This window comes from Pan troglodytes, chromosome 1 (assembly GCF_028858775.2).
Source record: "Pan troglodytes isolate AG18354 chromosome 1, NHGRI_mPanTro3-v2.0_pri, whole genome shotgun sequence".
NCBI lineage: Eukaryota > Metazoa > Chordata > Mammalia > Primates > Hominidae > Pan > Pan troglodytes.
Window position 1 is genome coordinate 78,559,166 of NC_072398.2, and position 26,621 is coordinate 78,585,786.

Genomic DNA, 26,621 nt, shown 5'->3' on the forward strand with positions numbered 1-26,621 from the left:
TAAGTACATCAGACTTGTTTATTCCTTAGAAAAAGAAGTGTGTTAGACAATGAAACTGTTGGCTTTTATGTATTTCATAAATAAAAGCACAACTATCTAGAAATGCTTCTGTTTAGAGAAGTCAGTAGTAAAATGTTATACTTTCAACTCAAATTACATAATATAAAAATATAAAGCTCATCTATATTACCAGAAGATAATACCCTCAAACAAACCCATTTAAAAACAGGATGTCCCTAAGTTTTTCAGAAACTTTTATGGATACAATCTTATACTTGTGCTTATGTTCTCTGATAATAATTCTTTTTTTAAAAAAAAAAAAGTCCTCAAAGGTAATATTTTTGCTTTTTGGAATTTCTGATAAATAAATCATAATGTGATATTCACAGACTTTGTGAGAAAATTACAATATTTATTTACACATTTACATATAGCACAATGTATTGGTCAAGTACTAGTAACAGGCAATTAACAAACTAATAAGAAAATCAGCATTTTAACAATTTAAATGCTTCATGACAGGGTAATTCATGTCCAACATATCAAACACATATTTATAGATAACTTTAGAAAGAAAATACATAATTTTTTTGAGAATCACAAGTAGCAATGAGATTTTCTATATTATTTTCAGCCTCACTTTAGAAATGTTTTAATTGTCTAAATTTAATCAATTCATCAATTAAAGGAAAGACAATAAAATAGTAAAATTACGTGTTTATATATGTGTGTGTGTGTTTCAAATAACAAAACGCAGGTTGTAAACTAAAATCATTGGAAGGCAAATTGAAGACAAAAGTGATGCTGGTTTAAGTTGTCTGGTTCTTCACATAAATTCCAGTTTCCAAGTTGTGTTTTACAACTCTAGTAATATCCAGATAGATAATTCAACCCGCAACTTTTTTCTTCTATTCCTGTTTTTCTCTTGTTCACACTGTAATTTTTGTCTTTTTACTGATACTGATTAAATAAAATAGGACTTCCAGTCTTAATACGTCTCCCAGGAGAAGTGAAATGAGTTTAACTAGGTATTGAGTATCATTTTCCATTTTACTTTTCTATATTTATCTGATCTAAAAACACTCCAACCATGTAGTTTTTCTTCCATCCTTTTAAGTCACTTACTTTCAGTAAAAAGGGTAAGCGGAAGACTGAAAGAACTGGGCCAAAATCAAGGTGAAACATACCCCTAGAAATAGAGTTATCATAATTTTGGATTTTAGAATGGCCAAACATATTAATTTACTAAAACTAATCATGAATTCAAAAATCAGCATTGTTTTAAAGAGGTTTTTATTGGAGGTCAGGGCATGATCTACTGCAAAAAGTATACTTTACTCAATACCATATTAGCTCAAAAGAATACCAGAACTTCATGTGGCCAAAGCAGCTGAAATGTCATTACCTTCTTGATTTGGGCAGTTTGGACTAAGAAAGGGGATGCTACTGGAATTTCCACACTGTTCATCTACCTTTGGGGAAACAGCTTGTTCTTGACACTTTTTGTTCTCTTTAGCAAATTCTAATGTCACACTCTCCTCCGCAGGCTGAAATGGCCTCTCTAAACGAACCACTGGTCTCCTTGATTCTACTTCTTGTTCGTGTAGCAATCTCTCGACCTCCACCTCAAGCTCCAAAATCTCTTCATCGGCTTCTACATCTAGTTGTTGCATCAACTCCTCCAACTTCTTGGCCTTTCGGAGCTCATTTTGCTGTATGATCGTACAAAGGTGTTCAGTGAGTTGCTCTTTTATCTCAGTCTTGCGCTGTATATCTAGCTTTGCTGCAATGTACTCTGCTTCAGCCCTGTCAAACCGCTTCCTGTAAGGATGTGTATAAAGATAGGTCCATCAGTTTTCCATTGAAGAAGATATTCAAAAGAGGATCTAGAAACAATAACTCAACTCCAAAATTGGGAAAAAATATATAATGAAGATACGGATATTACTACTTTACAAACACTTGTCTACATGTTGGCCAGACTAGGCTATGGCTGCTGAAACTTTCACAGTATCCTTACTTGAATTCACCTAATGAAAACATGTTATTCTGCATGAATGTTTTCTTTACAAAGCTGTTTTTGAGTGAAGGCAGGCTAAAAGGTTAATTCAGTGGTATGCTAGTTCTGGGGTGGGAGGATGGGGAGCCCTGATTTGTAGCGTTTACATTTCCATGGGATAATTACTACCACCCTGTCCAATTTCAAGCCACCAACGTGATATTACTGAATGCAGAACTGGGAAGAGATACACAAAATCCACATGAACCAGGGTAAGCTAGCTTCAGCACACAGCTGGTTAAATTTATGAGAAGACAGACAAGAGATGGAGAAAGTGGAAAATTGTTCTCTTGATTAATAAATTAGAAAAAAAGAAAAATTCTGATGGAGAAAGATACGGACAGTGGTCGGGAGATGAATATAAATGGAACAGAGCACACCCAGCAAAATGATACTGGGTGAGGGCAAGAAGTAAACATCAAGTAGAAAACCTCAGGATAGCTATATGCAGGATTTCTCAACCTTGGTGCTACTGACAATTTGGGCCATATAATTATTTGTTGTGAGAAGCTGTCCTGCACTGCAAGATGCTAAACAGCATCACTGGCTTCTACCCATTAGTTGCCAGTAATTCCCAAAATTTATGACAACCAAAAATGTCCCCAGGCATTGCCAAATGTCCCTTATTGGACAAAAATGCTCCCAGTTGAGAATCCTTGGGTTAAGTTGTTCTCACTCTCTCCACTACTCCTCTTACACTCTTACTAGGAAATTTTACATAGTTACACATGTATAAACTCTGTTGACAGGTAATCTTATGTGAAGTCTTATGTGAAATAGGGCAATTCTACTAGAGAAGTCACCTTGCAATCTCACTTTTTTTCCTCTGCATTAGGTCAGTACAAAAAGAAGAGTTATCGTGTCTTAATTTATTGTCTTTTGCCTTTTCTATAAAATTTGTTTTCTTTTTGCAACAAGAGGGTCCTTCCTCTCTTGCAAGAAAAAAGATTGATTTCCAACTAGTTCTTTAATTTCATTACCATTAGCAGTTGTGAAGGCCATGCTGCTTTACCTGTTATGAGTGCCTACCATCAACTTAGTGTAATAAGTAGCTTCTAGTACAAGAGTTATAGCAAAAAAGAAACAGGTATATCTCCTAATTTAGGATTCTCTGTCTTGGAAGAAAATACAGTGAAAATAATAAATGGCTTTCATTTTAGAAAACCCAGGGTTCAAAACCTTCCTGACATTTACCATGTGTACCCGTTTCGGTCAAGGCTTCTTGTGGATACAAAGAACAGATATCCAGTCAAACTAGCTCAGGTAAAAATTGGGTTTTATTGTAGGATACACGAGGCAATTTCATAGTCATGTCATCAGAATCAAAGGCTATTCTTTTCAATGCTTAGAAGCGACACATTTTCTCTCATTTCAGCTTTCCTATCATACTCACAGGCCAATATGGCCACCACCTGCACTCTGTATCAAATTCACTCCACCCAATCTCTCAGTGATCCAATTCCACACTCTCAGAGGAGAACATAGGTTTGCCCGGCTCATCTCAGTTTAAACAGAACTCTTAGTGTCAGGCCATGCCGTGAACCACTATTTAGCCTATGGATTAAATGTACTGGAGTCGGTAGCCCATCACTATTCTAATTAGGTATGCCCCAGGTCAGCATCCTGAGTCCAAAACACAGCCAGGTTCCTCTGGAAGGGGTTGGGGAAGAGGCATGCAATAACTGAAAATTCCAGCAGAGTGACTCTGAGCAGTTACTTAAGCTGAGTCTTGGTCTACCTGTAAAACAATGATGATAATAATACCTCATAGGAGTTTTGAGGATTAAACAGTATAAATGGGGCAAGCTTCCAGTTTTGTGCCTGGTAGGTGCTCAAGAAACAGAACTTCTCATTTAGAACACCAGAATCAAAAAGTACTGTTAATATATTAGTAAGCATGAATCTAAAATTAAGATTACGGAAAATTTAGGGACCTGGTATTTATACTTGAAAACTCATTTACATAATGTTAATTTATCCTATTTCCTTTTTTAACTGTAAATATAGTAAATGTAAAAATGAGAGCACCCATTATCTTTCAATAACCCTCTATGTTAAAAGAATTGTTCTAAAGGAACTCTACTGGATACCTAGTTCCCTTATCTCCATACTTTATAACATATCCTGTTCATGTAATGTTCTTGCAACAAGACAAGAGTTCTGACATTCTCTATAGGTGTATGAATACCCTGCCCTGACCCTGCCTCAAACCTCCCTTTTCTGCAAGTCTGTGGTCTCCTTCAGCCAGTCAAAGTCAATCAGTAGAGATTTACAGTCTGGATTCATGAATACTGAATTGAAATTAACATTTGCAAACAGGTCCCTTGGTTTCCATTGATCTATCACCCTGGATAAATCACTGAAGATTTTGTATTTTGTTTATTTATTTAAAGTCCTTCTGGCCAGAAATACGAATATATATTCTCCTACAGAGTGATTTAATGTTTAAAATATTGATTAGTTTCACAAACTGCACTACCAGCCTATGGTCAGGTGGGTAATACCAAATTAGTGTATGATGACATTCTGGAACAAAATAATAAGAGCATTATACATAACACAGTAAGACAGAGTGAACTGGAAATGTAATTATAGAACTGTTTTGTTATTTTAAAGGGGGATGGAATGAATTAATGAATGTTATTTTTAAAGGATTCTAGAAATTGTCTCTTTGTTTTGGTATCCCCTGAAATGTTTAAAAACTCAACCATTAACCCTCAGTATACCACTGGGTTCCACGGGTCCATTTTTAGTTTTTCAGTTCCTTTTCTGAGCAGTTCTCACTATTTGTATAAATTAGCATTTCACAATTTTTATCTTTTCTTAAGTCTTTCAAATAATGAGAAAATTTACTTATTTAAAAAAACAGAATAAAATAAATTATATTTTGCAATTACCAGAGAGGTCCAAAGAACCCTTTCATAAATCTAAGATATATTATAGGATTATTGCAGTATTTTCATATTTCCTGTATCTTGAAACATTTTGCCATTTCATCATCCTAGGAATTATTTCATCATTACTTATCAATTATTCCCTTTTGTAATAAAAAGAAATTAAAATAAGAAAACGATCTGAAAGGATGATGCAATAACTTATCATTGTTGAGCTTCTTTACTGTGCTGTACAAAGTATCATGTCACCTCCAGAAAGTATAAAAGAAGACTGAAAACACCATTTTTGTAACCTGTTTTTAGTTTTCATTTTCTGCCTATCCAGTATTTGCAAATAGAGACGACTGACAGAGGAAGACATTTTGCCACTGTTAAAGAAATCAAAAGATGAATGGTGTGGTAGGCTAAAAAATGGCCTCCCAAAGATATTCACTTCCTAATTCCTGGGACCTGTGAATATTACTTTCTATGACAAATGAGTGAAAATTACCTTATATGGAAAAAGATGTGATTAAGATAAAGGTTTTGAGAGGAGTTTATTCCAGATTATCCAGCTGGACCCTAAGTGTAATCACATGCATCTTTTTAAGAGAAAGGCAGAGGAAGTTTAGAGAGAGAAGAAAAAGCAACATAACTATGGAGGCACAGAATGGCATGGCGTGGCCACAAGCCAAGGGATGCCCACAGCCACCAGAAGCTGGAAGAGGCAAGAAATGGATACCTAGAGTCTCTGAAGAAATCACAAATCTGACACCTTGATTTTGGATATGTGGCCTCCAGAAATGAAAGAGAAGTAATTTCTGTTGTTTTAAGTCACCCAGTTTGGATTACTTGTTATGGTAGTCTTAGGAAACTAATACAAATGCAGAGACACATTCTAGAGTCTAGATGATAAAATCGATCATATGTGAAATCTCAGATGAGTCTTCAGCAAAACATATCCTAGGTGAATTTTCTCAAACTTAAGAATCAGTCAGTAAAAAATATATTTCTAAGCATAGAAAGGAAAAATGATTTTATCATAGAGTTAATCATTTCAGCAGGGAGAACATACACCCAATATTTTACAAGTATCTAGACTATCCTGTGTTGCTACAAGGATGTAACTATACTCTCTCAGCTTTTTATGTTTGTGAGTCAAACATTACTTGATACAAAGACGGTTACCATGCTTACATTCTTATTAAAATTTTAAAGTTGTTTTACACAATCCCTTTTAATCTTACTTTTAAAAATTACTCATAAAGTGATTTAAAAATATTCGTCTGTGGGTGTATGTTTGCATGTATGAGGGTGTCTATGAAACCTAGATGGTCAATAGTGATTTAAAAAAATGTTCTACATGCAGCCACTCTGGATTTTATAAACTGGTCTGCACAGCATATGGCAACATTGTAATCCCAGTGGTGAACAGTAGCAGTAGCAGCAGTAGCAGCAGCAGCAGCAGCAGCAGCAGCAACTCTCTCAAATTGGCTCAAAGTGCTAGTCTTCTCAGAGGTGTCTACCCAAACACTGCTCTACAGAAGCCAATTTTAAAGCAAGTTCTGGCCTATTCACTATCCAAGAACCTTTTGTGGACATAGCACTGTACCAAATACTATAGAACTAAGATATCATTTTTATTAAAAAAAGAAAAAACAAGGAAATCTCCCATAAAAACTGACTGTCCTAGGGATTATCTTTCACTTCAAATCTGGACCATAATATTATTTTACCAATCTGTAATTTCTCAATAACCACAAATGCAAGTTTAGAAAATAATACCTTAATCTTACACATGAACAAGACACACTACGGTTCTAGTCACCAAAGTCTTTGTTTCCCTTTGACTCAATGCAAGAGCTTCGGCTTTTGAAAATAGCAGCACATGGCCAGGCGTGGTGGCTCACACCTGTAATCCCAGAACTTTGGGAGGCCGAGGCAGGCGGATCACCTGAGGTCAAGAGTTGGAGACCAACCTGGCCAACATGGTGAAACCCCGTCTCTATTAAAAATACAAAAAATTAGCCAGGTGTGGTGGCGGGCACCTATAGTTGGGCTACTCAGGAGGCTGAGGCAGGAGGATCGCTTGAATCTGGGAGGCGGAGGTTGGAGTGAGCCAAAATCGCACCACTGCACTCCAGCCTGGGCAATAAGAGTGATACTCCGTCTCAAAAACCTAAAAATAAAAACAAAAATAGTGGCACACAACATCTACTTACATTCAACTACATCAATATTAGTACCATGAGAAACTGTCATCTGTAACTTACTAAAGATTTAAAAATTTACTAAAATTTCATTTAGGATACTTATAGACTATAGGATGTTTTCTCCTTTAGTAATCCCACCTTCTTTGTTGTGGTTCTTAGAAGGCTAAAACTATGACATTTCTTATATAATACTGAATATGAAAAGGCATCTTCCTCCAGTTTCCACTAGGACAAAATTAAAATCAAATTACTTTTCTTTCTTTTTTTTTTTTTGAGATGGAGTCTCGCTCTGTTGCCCAGGCTGGACTGCAGTGGCGCAATCTTAGCTCACTGCAAGATCCACCTCCCGGGTTCACGCCATTCTCCTGCTTCAGCCTCCTGAGTAGCTGGGACTATAGGCGCCCACCACCACGCCCAGCTAATTTTTTGTATTTTTAGTAGAGATGAAGTTTCACCGTGTCAGCCAGGATGGTCTTGAACTCCTGACCTCGTGATCCACCTGCCTTGGCCTCCCAAAATGCTGAGATTACAGGCGTGAGCCACCGTGCCCGGCCTCAAATTTCAACTGAGGTACCTAGTACTTCTACCTTATAATATGAATTATTCATATAAAAGGCTACAAAGGCATAAAAATGTTCCTCTGGCAAACTTATGTTACAGAGAATAAAATGTGCTACAAAACAAGGCTTAGTTTAATCTTAAATAAAATCTCTGTTACCTCCCTTAATGACCTTATTAATGGAAATCCGGAACCTCTGGTTATCAGCTACTGACGGCATTCTTTTAAGTAGTTAATTAATAAAGACAACTCTAAGTCTAATAGCATATGGTCCAACAACAATTACAAAAGTCACAAGGACAACCACAAGACTCTTTCTTAAACACTCAACAGTTTATTAAAAACCACCATCAAGCATTTCCGCTTTAATAAATTGTTATATAAACATTCTGATGTTGTGGTTTACCCTGGCCTAATGAGGCATTCTGATTGATTTCTAGTGTAACAGAGAAAGATAGAAAACTGAGTCATTAACACAGCATTCCCTTGTGAAAAAAGACAAACCAGGATGATTAAAGCAATGTTGAAAGGGCTGAAAACCCTGAAATTGGACATATTTTTTTGCCCTTTTATCTGTCTGCAAAGTCCATGTAATTCATTACATGTGTTAGTTCATTTTAAAAATACTCCATGGTATTTTTTCTCTTTTAAAAAATGCCAATGGTTGAAACCAAGGAAACATATATTAAACCATTTCATACAGAGTATAATTGAAAAGAAAAAAAAGAGAAAATATTTCAAATTTCCAAGACAGAGGATATGCTTAAAATATTCATAAGCTTTTAAAAACTAAACTAGATCCTCTTACTCTGATGAAAGCTAAAGTGAGGACTAGACTTCAATCCTATAGGACCATATCAGATATCAAAAATTTTAATGGAAAGAACACAGACTTGGTGTCAGAGTAACAGTTTTGGGCAAACCACTCAGATATTTACTTTGCTAGATGCTGAAAGATGAGCAAAAACACTTCCAAACATTAAATAGCTGAGGGTTCCACAGCAAAGACTAAAACGTAAATAAATAATGCAAGAACTGCTCTAATGGCACACGAACAAGGTTAACTAGTAGGGCAGAGTTAAGGAAGACTTCACTGAAGAGGAGACACTTGAATTAGCACAAAAGAGGAATAAATACAGCACTGAATGGGGTTGTTTTGAGGCTTCAATGATGATATACATAAAAGCCCCTGGAACACCTGGCAATAAACATTAATTAAATCATACTCCTTGTTCAGATTCAATTTCCCCAACTCACCGAGCGTATGAATAGTCTAAGCTGGCCTGATCAATCCGGTTCCTGAGAATTCCAATGTCAGCTGATACCATGTCATCTAAAGCCTGCAACTCCTTCTGGATCCGCTTTAGTTTCATGGTCTCTGCCTGAGTTCTTTTGGATCTAGAAAATCAGGTATGTGAGTGGGAAAATAAGAACATTTTAAAACCATGTGTCCATATACAATGTAAGTGAAAAAGCAAGATACTGCATATACATTTATAATTTATATTTTAAAAGTTAGAAAAAAATCAGAAAAATTGAAATAAAGTAAAAGCTGGTTAACATTTGAGTTTTTGAAATTTTATATTTGCATGTTTCATAAAGTAACAAATAAGTCTAAAAAAACTCAGCAAATAGTTCATTTTAGATTGCTATTCATTCTGTAAAGAGAACAAACACTAAAGGAATATATCTGTATTCCCTTTACATTGAAACATTCAACAGAGCTTTCCAAATTTCTAGTCTTTAATTCTTCTTCTTGCTAAGCCCATTTTCATTTGTCTGATACTTACCTGACATTAAGAACAGATAGATGTCTATACTAAACCACACCTCTTTATATATCTGAGAACATCCACTTAGTTTTAACTTTCTTGGGACCCATTTCCCCAAACTTTTATTGCTTTGATTCTTGTTCTCTAGGAAAACTGCTAGTTACCAAAATTCTTTATGGAGCTGAACATCAAAACACTCATTTTCCTTATTTAAAAGCACATCCAACCTCATCATTTCTCAATCCCCTCTCCCAAGTACAATATATACTTAAGAAAGGGAACAAGCAAGTAAAAAAGCAACCCTTTAATCATGATTTCACTCATTTCAAATTTTCACACACATTGTGAAGGAAGAAGAAAAATCCCCACATAAATCCACCATGTTACATAGCACATTCTCTTGATTTCTACTCTTAGGCATTTACCCTTCCTTTCTGCCTACAAAACTTCACTTAACAGTATGATTCTTTTACGTCAAGTACTTCATTGTCCATTTATTAATAGTTCAAACATGTTGTATTTCCTTACACTTCTGTTTATACTGGTGCTGTCTAAAATCAAAAGCACTTATAAGAAGAACTGCTGAGCCTGTACATCTTTTTGTAAAACCACAGAAAACAGCCTTCCCATCTCTTAGAAATTGAAGACTACTAAAATGCTTTAATTATTTTTAAATAATCACTTACCAAAAAAAAAAAAAAGAGGGCACTACTCTTTTATCTGCTGGTTTTTTCCTTTGAAACATAGTAACTCAGTGAGTTGCATTATTTCCCATGCTTCAAGAAAGATCAAGGTGTACCAGTAGTAGAAAAAGAAAAATCACCATTTCTCAACTACACTCACTCCTCTGGCAGACAAAATTCTGAACTACTCTTATACCCATCACCTTCTTCCCTCTTCTCCTGCCCCTACACATACTCCAGCTTCAAGCAGTAACAGTTTGACAGACTTTTCTGGAAGTCTAAAAAGAAAATATACTTCCTTGCATTTAGTTTTCACTATTCACAACCACTGATTTATTGACTAAGTTTAGTTTCCTAAGGCCACAGGAGATTAGACAGAAACTACAAAATCAGCAAGAGTGGTGGGGGATGGGAAGAATGATTCCAATGGGAATGTTGTTGTGTGGGGCTGGTACAATGCAGTAAATGTGAAGGGGCTGCTGATAGACACTGGAAGGTGAAAGAAAAATTGAATCTCATACAGTGCTCATAATAATGACCCTGAGTCATCAATAAAAAGTTAAACTATATCATGTATCTTCTACTTGTGAAGGCGGGGCAAATTATTTAAGAAAAATGCCCACAGGAAATACAATTAAGATTCATGGGAGTATGTCACTTATGTAGAAAACCTTATTCCTCTCTACACATCAAATGATTAAGGCCTCCCCACATAAAAATTAAAACTTGCATTTCTTGCTAATTTACATATACTGATAGCTATTTACTGCTTCCCTTATGAATGTGTAGATGGTTAAAACTGGGAGCACTAATGAAGGTCTTTAAGTTTTAACTGCAACTATATTTACAAATTTAATATGCTCTATGCTTAAAAAGTTCTCTTTAATAAATTATAACTAGTATTTCAGTATCACTTATAAAGCATAATTTGTTTAGTTAGTCTTAAAAGTAATGGTTGAAGAAAAAATATCAGTTTATTAAAAGAGACATGGGAAAACAAATATAACACATGACACAACTGGTTACAGGTTACAAACAGCCTCTCCTGGTTCAGGTGCCTCACCTTTCTGCAATAGCTTTAGCCAAAAGAGCTTTTTTACGTTTATTTTTCTCTTCCATTAGCCGTTGTTCTTGTTGGAGGACTTCCCAACGAGATTTTTCTTGCCTAGGGGGCAAAAAAAGCATAAAAATGAGTTTATGAAAGAAAAAGAAACTGCTACCCTATCCAACACCTTACCAGTCTCAGACCTCTAAGTATAAAATTTAATCAAGAAGATTTATGTATATGTTCTTTCAAAAGTCCTCTTAAAAGAAACCCATCTGCAGTTCATTATTTTGCTCTAATGGGAACAAAGACTACGATCTAAAGTAAAGAGGCTTACATAAATTGGACCTCTGAAATCCATTATATATATAATCTAGGAATCCACAAACTGGAAGCCAGAATACTGTGGCATGTGTTTAGGAGTACAAAGAAATTTGTGTAAGTTAATTATGTATTATATGCAGAATGGAGATTAATAAAAATTGGTCTGTAGCTGATGTCATATTATTTATACCTTTTAGAGTTTTCTATAAAGTCTCCACCACCTTAACATGTTTCAGACAATAACCAATGTTTATTTCATATATTAATATTTTCTTTCAATTTGCTCACTTTTTCCCAACTCTTAAGACTTTTTTTTTGTCTTTCTTTTTTCCTTTTTGTGGAGAACAGGGTGTCGCTATATTACCCAGTCAGGTCTCGAACTCCTAGGCTCAAGCTATCCTCCCGCCTCTGCCTCCCTAAGTGCTGGGATTACAGGTGTGAGCCACTGTGCCCAGCCCAACTTGGACATTTTTAAACAAAGTAAAACACTAAGAGCTAAGACTGGAATGCTGGGCTAAAGAAAAAAATTCAAAGATGTGAAAACATGTATTGTCCTACAATCTGTCCAATTCTAAAATAAATACATTAAAATTTCCCATAAAGTCATGAGCTTGATGTCAACTCAAATTAAACAAGGTATTGGCAAAGCTATTTATTCCTATTACTGTCACTTCTTACAGCCATTATATCACATACCTCTATTCCCAAATCTAGTAGCCACTTCCAAAATTGTCCTTCTCTCTCCATTTCTACACCTTCCACCTTAGTGCTGGGACTGGTCATTTCTCACTTTTACTATTGCAGGCATCTCCTCACCAGGCGCCTTAGTTCCACAGCTCACCCTGCACTCTCTTGCATATGATCTACAATATTGACACCTGGGATTTCTCTAACCTTTATTTTGATTGCGGCCTTTAGCCCTCAGAGAGCTTCATGGTAACTTGCTGCATTAGTGAACTTGCTAGGAAGGAAGGCATCCCCTGCTTCCGAGCCTTTCTCATTTCTTTAATTCTCTACTTATTCATCCCCTGCTTCTGCTTCTGATCCTTCCTCAGTTCTGCTTTTTTTTTTTTTTTTTTTTTTGGGACAGAATCTTGCTCTGTTGCCCAGGCTGGAATGCAGTGGCATGATCTTGGCTCACTGCAACGTCCACCTCCCAGGTTCAAGCAATTCTTGTGCCTCAGTCTCCCAAGTAGCTGGGACTACAGGCATGCACCACCATGCCCAGCTAATTTTTTTGTATTTTTGGTAGAGACAGGGTTTCCCCATGTTGGCCAAGCTGGTTTCAACTCTTGGCCTCAAGTGATGTGCCTGCCTCAGCCTCCCAAAGTGCTGGGATTATAAGTGTGGGCCACCGCGCCTGTCCTCCTTCCTCATTTCTTTAATTCTCTACTGTTCTCTGGCTTATCCTTTGCCACCTCTCCCAGAGAAATGAGGTATCATCTCTGAACATTCTCTAGGACACAGCTTTCCTTTCTCCTCCTTAAAACCTCAAAATTTCTCCTTTACGTGAATGGTTTGAGGTTACAGGTCTTTTATGAAAATTCTTCCAAGTATCCAAAAAAAGAATAAGTTTCCCTATAACATCCAATCCAAATTGTCCAGCTCAATGTAAACTTACCTCCTATTTGTCTCAGGCCTTTGTTAGTAAACTACACTTAGAGACACTTTAACGTATGCACTTGTTCAATATAGGTTTCATAATTCATGTGGTTTTATAACTCTTGTCAAAATGATTTCTTAGTTGTAAACCCCTAGTGGACAGGAAACATTTTAAATTCACAGGATAGAATCTGGATCAGCAGAGATTAAAAAGATGTCAGAGATTAGAAAAAAAAAAAAAGATACTTTGAAAAGAACTCAGAAAAGAGAAAACAGAGAAAAATGTCATTCCTTCTCTGTGAGAGATAAATCAGGAGCAAACAAAGAAATAAGAGTATATATTAAAACACAAGCTATCAAATAAAAAATTCTAAGATTTGCAAATCAAAAAATGGCATCTTCCACAAGAACAGTGTAGCTAAATTATGAAGGTTGTTTCTAATACAAAGACAGTAAAGAATAAATAAAAAGAAATCTAATGATGAACTGAGTTATATCATTAGTCCCCTAAATTTCCTATACTCTCTCCTTTGACCATCCCTTCACGTCTCTCCACAAGTTCCAATTTCTGAGCCAATGGAAATAGTCTGGAAGTTGAAAAAAGGGGTCAATTTGGGCAGAGGCACTATGCATATAAGAACTGCTTCTGAGCTGTGATTGCGCCATTGCACTCCAGCCTGGGCAACAGAGTGAGACTCCATCTCAAAAAAAAAAAGAAAAGAAAAAAAGAACTGCTTCTGCTCAGTGTAAAAGGCATAAACTTTGGATCCAGACAGACTTATATGTAAATCTCAACTCTACTATTTACTAGCAGTGTATTAGCTTTAGGAAGGTATCATCTTTTCTGAGTCCCAAATACCTCATGTATAAAGTTTAAATAATAAACAGGCATTGTAAGGCTGTTATGAAGACTAAAGAACATAAAACATACAGAATGCCTGTGTCCAGCTTATATTTAGGCGGTAGCTATTTTTCCATAGTTTATACATCACATTCCTATGATTGAATGAATATAAAGGAGAGAAAATGTTAAAATAAACAAATTATATTTCCTTAAAGCCCATTGGGAAAAAACGGGTTAAATGAAAAGTCTCATGGACTTTTCATATAGACTTACTAACAATTCCACTTTCTTTTTCTCCAATTTGCAATCTGGCTTTGGAGGTAGAATCTCAACATTGTTGTGACCATCATGGGAATTCTCAAGTCCCAGTTCCTTTGGCTGACTTTCAATGCCCTGTGGTTGTCCATCACCAACAGGGGAGGTGAGAGTGAAATGACTCGGAAGAGTAGGGGAAGAAAAAGGTGGTTTTTGAACGTTAACTCTCTGTTTTGGTGCTGAAAGCAGCTGCTCTGGAAGTAATGAGGTTGATCCATCTTGAAGCCCAAGTTTTTGGCTTTGCTCTACAAGGGCTTTTTCTCGCTGAAGTTGTTGTCGACTTTTCTTCGTGGGGAGACGTCGCTGTGGTTCAAATGGATCTATGTAAAAGAAAATAGAGGAAAATTGCTTTGTGTGGGCAGCAAATAATTATAATTCCTCTAAGAAAATAAAAAATTAACATTAAACTTTGATAATTCTAGTGGTTCTCCTACCCCATTCTCTATCTTGAAAGTCTAGGGGAAAAACAGCCATCTTCCTGTAGAGTTTCAATAGTTTTCAGATCATAATGTTAATATTTAACAGAAACTGCCCCATCTCTTAATTTATCTTCAGAGAAAGTCCATCAGTGAGTTAGGCCTTAGGTCACAAAGTGAAGTTTCTTTTTCAACTTGATTTCATAGTTGTCAAAATAAAGCAACTAATTTTGACCAAATCAGGGAGATGACTGAATTATCTGGTTTTAAATTTGATTTATGGTTCTGTCTGCTCTCCTGAAACAAAATGGTGGTTGCATTTTCAAATGGGATTACCCTCTCTTAAATTTTAACAGCTTTTAGGGCAATTTGGTACATATGTGATACATATTCAGATGCTATAACAGGCATGTAATTGAGTGAAGTCTCTTATTTCTAGGAATGCTAGTTAACCTTAAATTGTTGTCTTTCATCCTACAGAACAATCCAAGGTTGTACTCCCCGAAGCCTAGTCAGGCTCTAATCAATGCATTCAAACTGATTTTAATAGTAGCCTCAGTAAAGCAATAGAAGATAAAACAACTGGGGGGAAATATCTTTAAAGTTATAAATAATAACACTTCTATTATACTTTTTGGACTGTCCACGCCAGTGTTAACATCTTAGGGCAGACAATTGGAGAATCTGACTCACATTCATACTATATTTAATAAGATCTATAAATAGCATTCTCTCTTAAATGCCTGGGAAGTGAAGTTATGAGTTCTTGTAAACGAACAACTCAAATGGGACTTTCAAATTTGGCATATTGACTTTTGACGCAAAACAAGCTTATTATTTGAATTTCCCAAAGTATAGTTAAAAGCTCTAGAGTCACAATTCCAGCTTTGCTTCTGCCCAGCTCAGTGACCTCAGGTAAGTCAATTATTTATTCAATACCTTAGTTTCCTCATCTATCAAGCTGGTTGAAAATTAACCTGCTCTACTTAATGCATGAAGTTGGTGTAAGAATTAAATGAGATATGTACAGAAAATATTTTTTAAAAGACTGAAGTACTATCAAAAGCAAATGTTATTGTTGACTTTAGCCAGAAACACAAAGTATCCTGTATCTTGCAACAGGAACACATTCTTGGCTCTGATCTTTATTCACACCATCAAAAAATGTCACTTAGCCTGCTTATCTCCCTGTTGAACTCATTAGCTGAATTATTAATAGTCCCTCTGAAATTCAGGTAGTAACTTCTATTTTATTTTGCATTTTTACAGAACCTACCTATAAGACTGAAAATGCTAATTTTAAACAATAAACAATAAGCAAATCAGGCCACTTAAACACAGAACATACTGCTTCCCACACTCTGTATTAGGGGCTGCAAATATCAAGGAGACTGTGGTGAACTGAAAAGCGTAAGTCTAGTGTAAAGGGGGCAAATTCCGAGTCACCTTTAGTCAACTGCTATCATTAAAAAATGTAGGTCACCATAGCCAGATATTTAGATTTTTATGATTACAATTTAGATTTTTATGTAAAATATCTTGATTTTTAAATGTAGGGAACTGTATCAATCAGGAAAATCTAGATTACGCTGTAGGGGCAAATCTTAGTGGTTTTAAACCACAAAGGTTTATTTTTCATTAATGCCATGTGCCAACTAAAGGCTAACAGAGAGGTTCTGCTGATTAGTCTCTCAAGGCTCTAGGCTGACTGTACAGTCAGTATTCAGTGTTGCTGGCCACCACAACACAGGGAGAAGAGAGAGGTCAGGAAGGTCTTGCTACAGCAATCAACTGCTGACCCAGTAGTGACATAACACTTCTGCTCACAATGCAATGGCTCACCTAGTACACGGACCTACCCCCAAACAAAGGCAACAGGTATAGCTGGCTTAGCAAATAACACAATGATTATCACCATTATTAACTAAAAGAAATGTAAAGATTGGATAAAAGAAAGAGAGACAAAGAAGAAAGAAAGGAATGAAAGAGGGAGGGAGGGAAGAAGGGAAAGAAAGGAAGGCAGGCAGGAAGAAAGGAGGGAAAAAAGAAAGAAGGGGAAAGAAAGGAGGCAAAGCTGAAAAGCCACATACATTTTTGGGTTAAATTAAGCTAATGGGCTACCAGTTTGTGATATATACTCCATATCCTTTATTTAAGCCCTGCTCCCTCCACCTCAGAAAACTATCATTTGAATCATATGTTGATTATTCTCTTCCTTCTCTAATAGTCATATTGCATCTACAAATATTTCTAAAAAGTATTTACTTAGTTGTTTAACTTTACAAGAAGGGTTTTGTGCTGTACGTCTGTTTTACTTAATATTACACTGTCAATAGTCATTCATATTGTCTATGTTGCAGCAGTCATTCATTTTGTTGTATAACATTTCATTGTGTGAATAAACCAGAGTCTACTGATCTTCTTCCACTGATAGACATTTAGGTTGGTTACAGGTTTTTGCTTTTGCAAATTTCAATACTGTGTCTCTTATTTTACATGTACAAGAATTTGCTTTGGATATTATCTAAGAACTACTGAGTCACAAAATATAACTTTAGAAGAAATGTGAAAATGCTTTCCAAAGTGTGCTCCCTCTAGTAATGTATAAGATCCTGTGGATGCACTTTCTCTTCAATATACAATATTGTCAGATGTTTTAATTTTTGTCAATCAAATGGGTGTAAAATAGTACCTCACTGTATTCTTGATTTGTAATTCTCTGCTCCTTGGTGGTGATGAGCATCTCTTCATATTTCCTTTTCTAGGAAATATCTATTCATGTCTTTTGTTGACTTTTCTTTTGGCTTGTATTTTTTATATATATATCAGCAGAAAACAATTAGAAAATACAATTAAAGAGAATATATTTCAATACCAGAAATTATTACTTATCTAGGAACAAATCTAACAAAAAGATGTTTAGTACCTCTATAGGGAAAACTCTAAAATTTTATTGAGAATTTAAACAAGTACTAAATAAATGGAGACATATACCATGTTAGTGGCAATGTTAATAATATGAAGATGAAATTGATCTAAAGATTCAATGCAATTACAATCAAAATTCCAAATGGGTTTTCCATTAAATTTGGTAAAATTATTAAAATTTTTATATGAAAAGATAGAAGGTCAAGAATACTGGCTGGGTGCAGTGGCTCACACCTGTAACTACTATACTAAGTATAGTAAGAAACTAATTTCTTAAGACGTGGAAATGTTGGCTATTAAAAAAAGGTTGACATATTTGAATACATTAAAATTAAGGCCTGGAGTGGTGGCTCATGCCTGTAATCTCAGCACTTGGGAGGCTGAGGGAGAATTTCTTGAACCCAGGAGTTTGAGACCAACCTAGGCAAAATAGCAAGATCCTATCCCTACAGAAAAAAAAAAGAAGAAGAAAAAAAGAAAGAAAACTAGCGTGGTGTAATGGCATACAGCTGTAATCCCAGCTACTTGGGAGGCTGAGGCAGGAGGATCGCTTGAGCCCAGGAGTTCAAGGTTATAGTGAGCTATGATCGTGCTACCGCACTTCAGCCTGGGCAACAGAGTGAAAGCCAGTCTCCAAAAATAAAATACTTTGTTCATCAAAAAGATAAAAGTGAAAAGATAACTTAAAAACTGGGAGAAGATATTCATAATGTAACTGGCAAAGAATCAGTATGAAGAATAACTCTTCTGAATAAATAATTTAATTAAAAATTGACAGCATGTGGCTGTACTGTTTTCTTCCAATTTTTCATTATGAAATAGACCATACATCAAATATATGCATGTGTTACACTCATAAACACACACACTCAGTCTTCCAACCTATATGATTAAAAAGAAAGTTTAAGAAATAAAATATGACCGTAGTAGAAGTAACTACTCTTTAAGGATAGACATAATCCTCCTTTTAGAAGAGAGAATTTATTTCCTGTCTCCCGAGTTATATGACTTGCTTTTGGTAAATAAAAGTAGGAGTGTCACATGTCATTTACTGGTGAAAGGATTTAATTGCCAATGTTCAATTTTCAATCTTCTTTTCTTCCTACTATGGTAAACTCCTACAAGACAGCATCAAAAAACGGAGTGACTGTGCAACACAGTCACCTGCCAAACCCACATTAAACATGAAACTAGAGTGAAAACCAAATCTTTATTTTAAACAATTGACTTATTAGGGCTATTTGTTACTTTAGCTTAACTTGTCTTAACCTGATTTCGTAAATACCAATACCTCTGAAATTCCCTCTCCCTGATCACATTCCCACGCCTCCCCACTTTATACAATCATACATCACTTAACAAAGGGATACATTCTAAGAAATGTGTTGTAAGGCAATTTTGTCCTTGTACAAACATCAGAGAGTATATTTACACAAACCTAGATGGTACAGCCTACTATATACTTAGGCTATATGGTACAGCCTACTATATACTTAGGCTATATGGTACAGCCTTTTGCTCCTAAGCTCCAAACCTGTACAGTATGTCACTATACTGAAGACTGTAGGCAACTGTAACAATGGTATTTGTGTATCTAAACATAGAAAAAGCATAGTAAAAACAGGGTATTATAATATTACCAGACCATCACCATATATGTGGTCCGCTGCTAACTGAAATACTGTTATTGAGTGCGTGACTGTATATATTATATATACGGTAGCTGATCCTTGGTATATGAGGATAATTGGTTCCGGGATCCCCATGTATACCAAAATCTGTGCATACTCAAGTCCCACAGTTGGCGCTGTGAAGACCACATACACCAAAAGTTGGCCCTCCATATACTCAGGTTTCGCATTCCCCAAATACTGTATTTTTTAAATGCACATTTGTGTATAAGTGAACCATCACAGTTCAAACTGTTGTTCAAGAGCCAAGTGTAATTGCATATACTGTATTAACAAACATTTTAATGCATGTGGCTACAGTTAATACTAATATATTCCCACCAGCTGTACAGTAGCCCGCTAGATGAGTATACCACAATTTATTTATCCATTCCCTTGTTAATGGACACTTTGGTTGTTTCCAACTTCTTAATATTATAAACAAGACTATTAACAACGTTCTTGACCATGTTCCTCAATGCCCATACAGGGGTCTCCAGAGTACTACTGTCCTTATTTTTCCTGGCAACCAACTCCATCTTCCTAAATTATTCAATAAATTTTTAAGGATAGAGAACAGCTAGAAATGGCTTTAAAATTAAAGGGCCAAATCCTCTAATTTTACAAATAAGGAATCCAAGGAGAAAAGATTTAGAAGAAGAGCTGGAGTTCTATATGCCAATCACTGTGTTTAGCTACGGGTATACAAGGAGGTTAAGATATTTTCCGTCCTCGAGGTGGTCACGGACTAGCGATTTGGTTTCCACACTACAGTGGGCCTTGAAGTTCAGGTCCTTACCATCCTCTATCTACCCCCGGTTGCAAAGATATTTCAAAATATACTTCTACATAATGAATATGTTGTTTAATTTAGATTTTTATATTAAGTCGTCTTTACCCTGGAAAATGCGCCTCTGCTAACACACAACCTTTGTGAAATCTTCCCAAGCTCCATCCAATCCCCGGCAGAGTGAGGTTCCTCTTGTCTCTGAAGCAAGTTCTTGCAATATCTACTATCACATAACTTTGTGGTTTGTCTCCTCATGAGTCTACTGGAGTCAGACCAGAGGCCAGGGCACTTGTACCCTGTATATCAAAGTATGTGAATGGATGTTGAAAACACAGAGCAAAAGAATTTGAGTACATCAAGCAACACAGAGTCAGTTAACCACACAGCGTAGCATAACCTTTATGATAGAGTTTTTAAAGTCCCCTGGACCAGTCAAAATGTCCCCAATCGATATAATCTACATTGGCCCTATCTTACTAATTTACTTCTTTTCCCACTTGTCTGCCCTAGATTATTCTCATATTTATGCTAAAAATGCACAAGCTACCAGAGCAACATCCAATTTCCCCACAAACGCTAATAAAAGGTTTACTTCATTTGCTACCGAAATAAAGTATTTGAATTAAGGTACCAAGAGTGATGTACACTTCTTACAGAAATTGTGTGTACTACCACGATAACCATACAGATCACTGCGAAATTTCAACCACAAGCAAAGTGCAATTAATATTACTAAGTTTTCCACCAACAATCAGCAAACTTAATTCCTTCAACAAAAAAAAAATTGTACAAACCCATTCAATGATTACTCTATAAAGCCAGAGAGAGAAGCACAAGGTTAGCTTACTCCAAAGTCAGTAAGACTGTATGTATATAAACATATAAAGTCTTCACATCTACCCTCTCAAAGACCCTTTTGGTTTGCTGATTCTCAAAAATTGGGAAGTACTGCAAAAATCATCTGGCAACCAGAAGTGAATGCAACACTCCAGATGAATTGTGAAAAGTACCGAATTTTCGCCTTTATTCAGACGCCTGTGCTCCTTTTTTCCAACCATCTGCTTCTATAAATTCATCACAATTCTAATACGGTGTGCGCCCCTCCTCCTTCCCTTACCCTGACCCTAACCTTCCAACCGTTGATTCCTGCAGCAATCTTCCCTAAGGGAGACACCCCGGCTGTAGGCTCACTTCCTCTCCCAAGTCCCATTCCTTTCACAAGAGTCAAATCCCTACAGTGGATTCCTGGACCGTTTTTTCTAAAAGAAGATCCCAGTCCTCTGGCTTGCCCCTCCCGTCGTGACTCCCAGTAAGTCCTCCTCTGAAACCCCCTAATCCAGTCCACATACTTACAGCGCCTTCCGCTAACACAAACGCAGCCGCTTCCACGCCCCCTTCCCCAGCCAAAGCGGCATATCCGCCTCTTCCCCTTAAGACCCAAGAATTAAACCACTGTAAACCCATCTTGTTACCTTTAGTCTGCTTTAGTCTCCTCAGTTCCTCCTCAGAGAAGCCTGCCCAACCTTGCGCCATCGGCCCGGGCCACCGGCACCCCCAAAAGTGCCCAAATCTTGCAGCCGCGACTGCCAACACTGCTGCCCAGCGCATCCGGGTTTTTCCCCGGCCGCGGCCAATCAGTGCATCGGGCTCCAAACACAAGGCCCTCTATCCCCGGCCTCAGGGTCCGGCTTCCTTCCAGGCTGCCTTCAGCAGTGCCTGACAAACTGCCTAAGGAAACCTTGCCACGCAGACATTCGTTTCCTCTGGCTTGCTTCTACTCTCTCTGTCTCTCTCATTGTTTCTCACTGTTGCTGGTTAATCGCTTCAGGAGCTAAGGGGGGAAATGGCGATGGGGATAAGGGTGGAGATAAACAGGTATTTGGGAAGGAGCTACAAGTCGGTGGCGGAAACGGGAGATCTAAGTGCCTTTGGGGTCCTGTACCTGTGGGGCGGGAGCGGTGCCCTCTGTGGCTCTTAGTGTGCCCTAAAATCCTTGTGTTTTGCTGGGAGTGTGCACAGCGCTGGAGGCCTCCTTCAGATTAACTCAGGAAATGATCAGATTTAGGATTTTGATGATGAAGAAACATTTAAAAGGGGTGGGGTATAATTGATGAAAAGGGAACAGGCATAACCAGGTCTCTCGCAGGCCGGAGCGGCTCTCAGATTTCTTTTGCTTTGGGTTGTTTCCTTTGTGAATAATTACAATATGTAACTTTCCTCCTAAGGGATTTCTTTTTCTTTTTTTCTTACTTTTTTTTTTTTTTTGAGACATAGTTTCGCTCTTGTTGCACAAGCGGGAGTGCAATAGCACGATCTCGGCTCACTGCAACCTCCGCCTCCCGGGTTCAAGCGATTCTCCCGCCTCAGCCTCCCGAGTAGCTGGGATTACAGGCGCCGGCCACCACACCCGGCTAATTTTCTGTATTTTTAGTAGACACGGGGTTTCACCATGTTAGCTAGGCTGGTCTCGAACTCCTGACCTTAGGGGATCCGCCCGCCTCGGCCTTCCAAAGTGTTGGGATTACAAGCGTGAGCCACTGCGCCCGGCCGGGATTTCTTAAAAGTCTCCCCTTTAAATCTGTTTTTCAGAGAAGACATTGTAAAACGTCGGTGCTGGGGGATGGGAAAGCATTTCTTAGGATCCTGCCTGGAGTCCTAATACCGTAATTCGGGTTCTGCCTTGAACACTAACCTGAGATCCCGTTTCCTCATTTGAAATATGGTTGCAAAGATAAAAAGATGCAAGCGTTGTCAAAATACACATAGATAAGGATGATTCAAGAGAGACCTAGTTATACTATTTTTCATGGTTCTCTTTCACTATTTTTGCAGTAAGAACAACAAAACACCTCATCTTGGCTTACATTTTAAAATACTTTGGCTTTAGTGTGTTGATATTTTTAAACAAAATGAAAGAAAGGAGTAAAGTACAAAATAAAACAAGTCAAGAAAAGTTGAAATGAGTACTTCAGATTTAGTAAGTGATGAAAAGTGAAGGATGTTTGGAATTTCCCATGTAAATCCGAGCTTTTAAAACTTAAAGTGGTTTCTGAAATTTGGGGATGCTGCAGATGCGTCATTTTAAATATGTACTCATTTGTTATAATATTAAACAATCAAAATGCCTGGAGGAGACAGTTACCACCAGTTTCTGAATATAGACTGAATATAGACTACGTACATTCAAGTTATAGATTAACTAGCTCCAAAGTAGTAGACGGGGATCAGTGGCAATCTGGTAGTTAATTCAGTTTCCTAGTTGCAGGCAATCGCCATCTAGTTCATCCAATAACAGTAAACCACCTTGTGTGCCCCATGTTGAATTTTATACATAAATGTTCTTTAGTTCACTCTGGGGGAATTTCAAAAATTATCCGTAATCTTAATAAAGATGTCAATTAGGATATTTTGAAAGGTTTTGCATTGGCCTTTAATGAGAACCAAAGCAAAAGTGACACGTAGTAAAAGATAATAAAATCCGTCTGTATAAAAGTTATAATTTCCAGTTTGCTAGGTTCTAAATCTCCTGTTTGTTGTTTCTGTTGGCTCTCCCTCATGGTGGCTAGTTTCTTCAAATGATGTGTAATATTTAAGTGGGAATTTATCTTCAAAGTTCTCTGTTCTGCAGAAGTCTTCTCTTCCTTGAGTTAAGAAAGTGTCTCTACAGATTGGTTTTATTGGTCCTAAAGTTTCAGTTGTTTTAATCCAGATTTAAGGTAATTTTTTCAGCTTCTACTGTAAATTTGGTTCTTGGGTCCCACCCCCATATATGATATAAGACTCAGGTCTCAGTATTTTTTTAATTGCCTTTATATGTATACAAATTATACACAACTTGTATTTCAACAATCTTGTCTTCAAATATGTGAAGGAATCCCAATCCCTAGGATCTATATTTACATAGAATCCCCCTTTCTATATCTCTTTAGCTTTCTTTTAAGTTCTATGATGTATTTTTTGATTATGTAAATAAAAACATGTTATATGTTTTTATGTAAACAAAAAACATAGTACTATTACTCACAGATAGCAAGCCTCCTTACTGCTTTTCCAAAGCAACAGTCTTAAGTTTTTGTGTGTGTTTTTTTTTTTTTTTTAAAGACAGGGTCTCACCCTGTCACCTAGGCTGGAGTGCAGTGGCATGATCTTGGCTCACTGCAACCTCTGTCTCCAGGACTCAAGCGATCCTTCCATGTCTTTGTCTCCAGAGTAGCTGGGGCTATAGGTGCCCACTACCATGCATGGATAATTTTTATATTTTTTTGTGGAGACGAGGTTTGCCATGTTGCTCAGGCTGCTCTCCAACTCCTGAGCTCAAGCGTTCTGCCCAACTGGGCCTCCCACTTGCTGGGATCACAGGCATGAGCCACTGTGCCTGGAGTTTTTCTAACCCTCTGTGATCATATGGTCTGTCTTTTCTAGACTCAGCTTTATTTCAGCAATCTTGTCTTCAAATTATGTGTAGGAATCCCAATCCCCAGGACCTATATCTAGGTAGAGGCCCCCGCTTTCAACATCCTCTTTGCTTTCTTTTAGGCTCTGTGATATATGTTTTTTGTTTACATAAATAAGAACATGTTATACAGTATTTAGCATCTTTATGTGTTTATAGAAGGGGACCACCTATGACAATTTAGACAATATCTCCAGTTGATTCTCCATCAGAGCGCCTAGAATATAAAAATGAAGACTAATTGTGTCTGTAGCCTGGTCAAAACAGTAAAATGCTTTCCCAGCACACTTTGAATAAAATCCCAGTTCCTGTATGATCCTACATGATCTCACCCCTGTCTACCTCTCTTATGTGATCATTAGGCTGTCTTTCCCTTTACTCTGCACTCACTATAATCCAGCCAAAATTGGCATTTGTTGGGGTTTTGGAATACACCAGACTCTCTTTTCTACTATCCTCTACTACCTACCCAGGGCTTTCCCAAATGCTGTCCTTTAATTATTATCTTTCCCTTGTCTGGCTGGTTCTTCCTGCTTCTTTACGCTTTGGCCTTAAATATTCACATAGACGTTCTATGACCACCCTATCTAAGTAGCACCCGCCCACTTCTATGTTTTTTATAACTTTTTACAGCACTAATTAAAATTTCTCATCTCTTCTGTCTACAGACTGAGCTCCTTGCTTTACCGTCATTTATCCTCGAATGTAAAGTGACCCATCCAATTCCCTTTTTTATACTGCCAGTTGCCTCTCTTCCTTTCCTGTCCCTGCTCCTTTGCCTGACTCTTCATTTCTACCTACGACTTGGGGATATAGGACTGCCTTTCTAACCCTTATGCCTTCCTTACTCAGGATCTGTAAGTAAAAATCTTTGAATTTACTTCCTATTGTGGTTGTGTATTGAATTTGTGCCTTCCATCTGGAGAACATGGGGCTACCCCAGACCAAGTTTTGCCCTGGAGAAACACAGGTTGGACTCCCAGTGCCAGAGCAGTGGTCAGAAAGGCATTGAGTGGATGTGGGTCAGACAAGAGCCACAAGGGTGTCTGCCAGTATAAAAGAGATCCCCCTGTGAGGGACCCCCTGGTTGTGGGTCAGACAACTAGGATGTCTACCAGGTAAAAGAAGTATCCCATGAAAGGCACTCTGTAAACACCCATATCTAGTTCCCCTTCATTTCCTGTAAGGTCAGGGTTGCTATGGTACTACAACCCCAGTTTAGCTCTGGGCTCTCAAAACAGTAAGTCTTGCACACCTGTCAGATTTACTTTAAAATACGATGCTATTATAAGTAGCGTTATTTTTAATTTCAATTTTTAATTAGTTTGTTATTTATACCTGCTACAGTCTTAATTTTGGTATGCCTCACAAAATTCATATTCTGGAACTTAATCTTCATGTGACAGTATTAAGAGGTGGGGCCTTTAGGAGGTAATTTGATCACGAGGTCAGGGCCCTCATGTATGGGATTAGTCTCCTTATAAAAGAAGCTTGAGGGAGTCAGATTGCCTCTTCCATGTGAATATGGAGCAACAAGATTCCATCTATGAAGCAGAGAGCAAGCCGTTACCAGACACCAAATCTGCCAACACCTTGGTCTTGGACTCCCCAGCCTCTAGAACTGAACAATAAATTTCTGTTGTTTGTAAATTATCTAGTCTAAGGTTTTTTTTATAGTAGCCAAATGAGCTAAGACAATATAGAAATAAAATGGACTCATTGTTGATCTTGTATCCTCTGACCACAATAAACACATATATTAGTTGTAATCGCATTTTTTGGTAGATTTCATTGGATTGTCTACAAAGACAATCATGTCTGCAAATAAACAGTTTTACATCTTTTTTTTTCTAATCTAGTTGCTTTTTATTTCCTTTTTTGCCTTATTGCACTGGCTAGACCCACCAGTACAATGTTGAATAGAAAAAGCGAGATTGTATACCCTGACTTGATTCTGATCACAAGGGAAAAACATAAAGCCTTTCACCATTAAGCATGATGTTAACTTTAGGTTTTTCATTAATGCCCTTTAACAGCTTCTGAAATTCCTTTCTGTTTCTAGTTTTCCGAGAACC

The 26,621-nt window shown here is 37.2% G+C and overlaps 1 protein-coding gene and 1 long non-coding RNA gene across 6 annotated transcripts in view; one reads left to right on the forward strand and one right to left on the reverse strand.

The window, feature by feature from the left end:
• Window positions 1-4: 4 nt before the first annotated feature.
• Window positions 5-21,802, reverse strand: GORAB (golgin, RAB6 interacting). Of its 5 annotated transcripts, none has more exons than XM_063795452.1 (7): window positions 21,566-21,782; window positions 20,202-20,389; window positions 17,398-17,509; window positions 14,248-14,609; window positions 11,223-11,324; window positions 8,962-9,102; window positions 5-1,821 (listed from the first exon to the last, which is right to left on the reverse strand). In XM_063795452.1, exons 5-7 carry the CDS (start codon window positions 11,276-11,278, stop codon window positions 1,374-1,376), a joined length of 645 nt encoding a protein of 214 aa, XP_063651522.1. In that variant the 5' UTR covers window positions 11,279-11,324; window positions 14,248-14,609; window positions 17,398-17,509; window positions 20,202-20,389; window positions 21,566-21,782; the 3' UTR covers window positions 5-1,373. The 5 variants fall into 5 exon arrangements, with proteins under 5 accessions (XP_063651522.1, XP_016787782.2, XP_001140804.2 ...); XM_016932293.4 differs by having other exon boundaries at window positions 14,252-14,609; window positions 21,566-21,729; XM_001140804.7 differs by lacking the exons at window positions 17,398-17,509; window positions 20,202-20,389 and having other exon boundaries at window positions 14,252-14,609; window positions 21,566-21,802.
• The window catches only part of LOC104004105 (uncharacterized), a 71,420-nt gene continuing 65,957 nt past the window's right edge, over window positions 21,159-26,621 (forward strand). The window contains exon 1 of the long non-coding RNA XR_010151833.1: window positions 21,159-21,402. This is a non-coding gene — a long non-coding RNA (uncharacterized LOC104004105). The remainder of the gene's footprint in view (window positions 21,403-26,621) is intronic.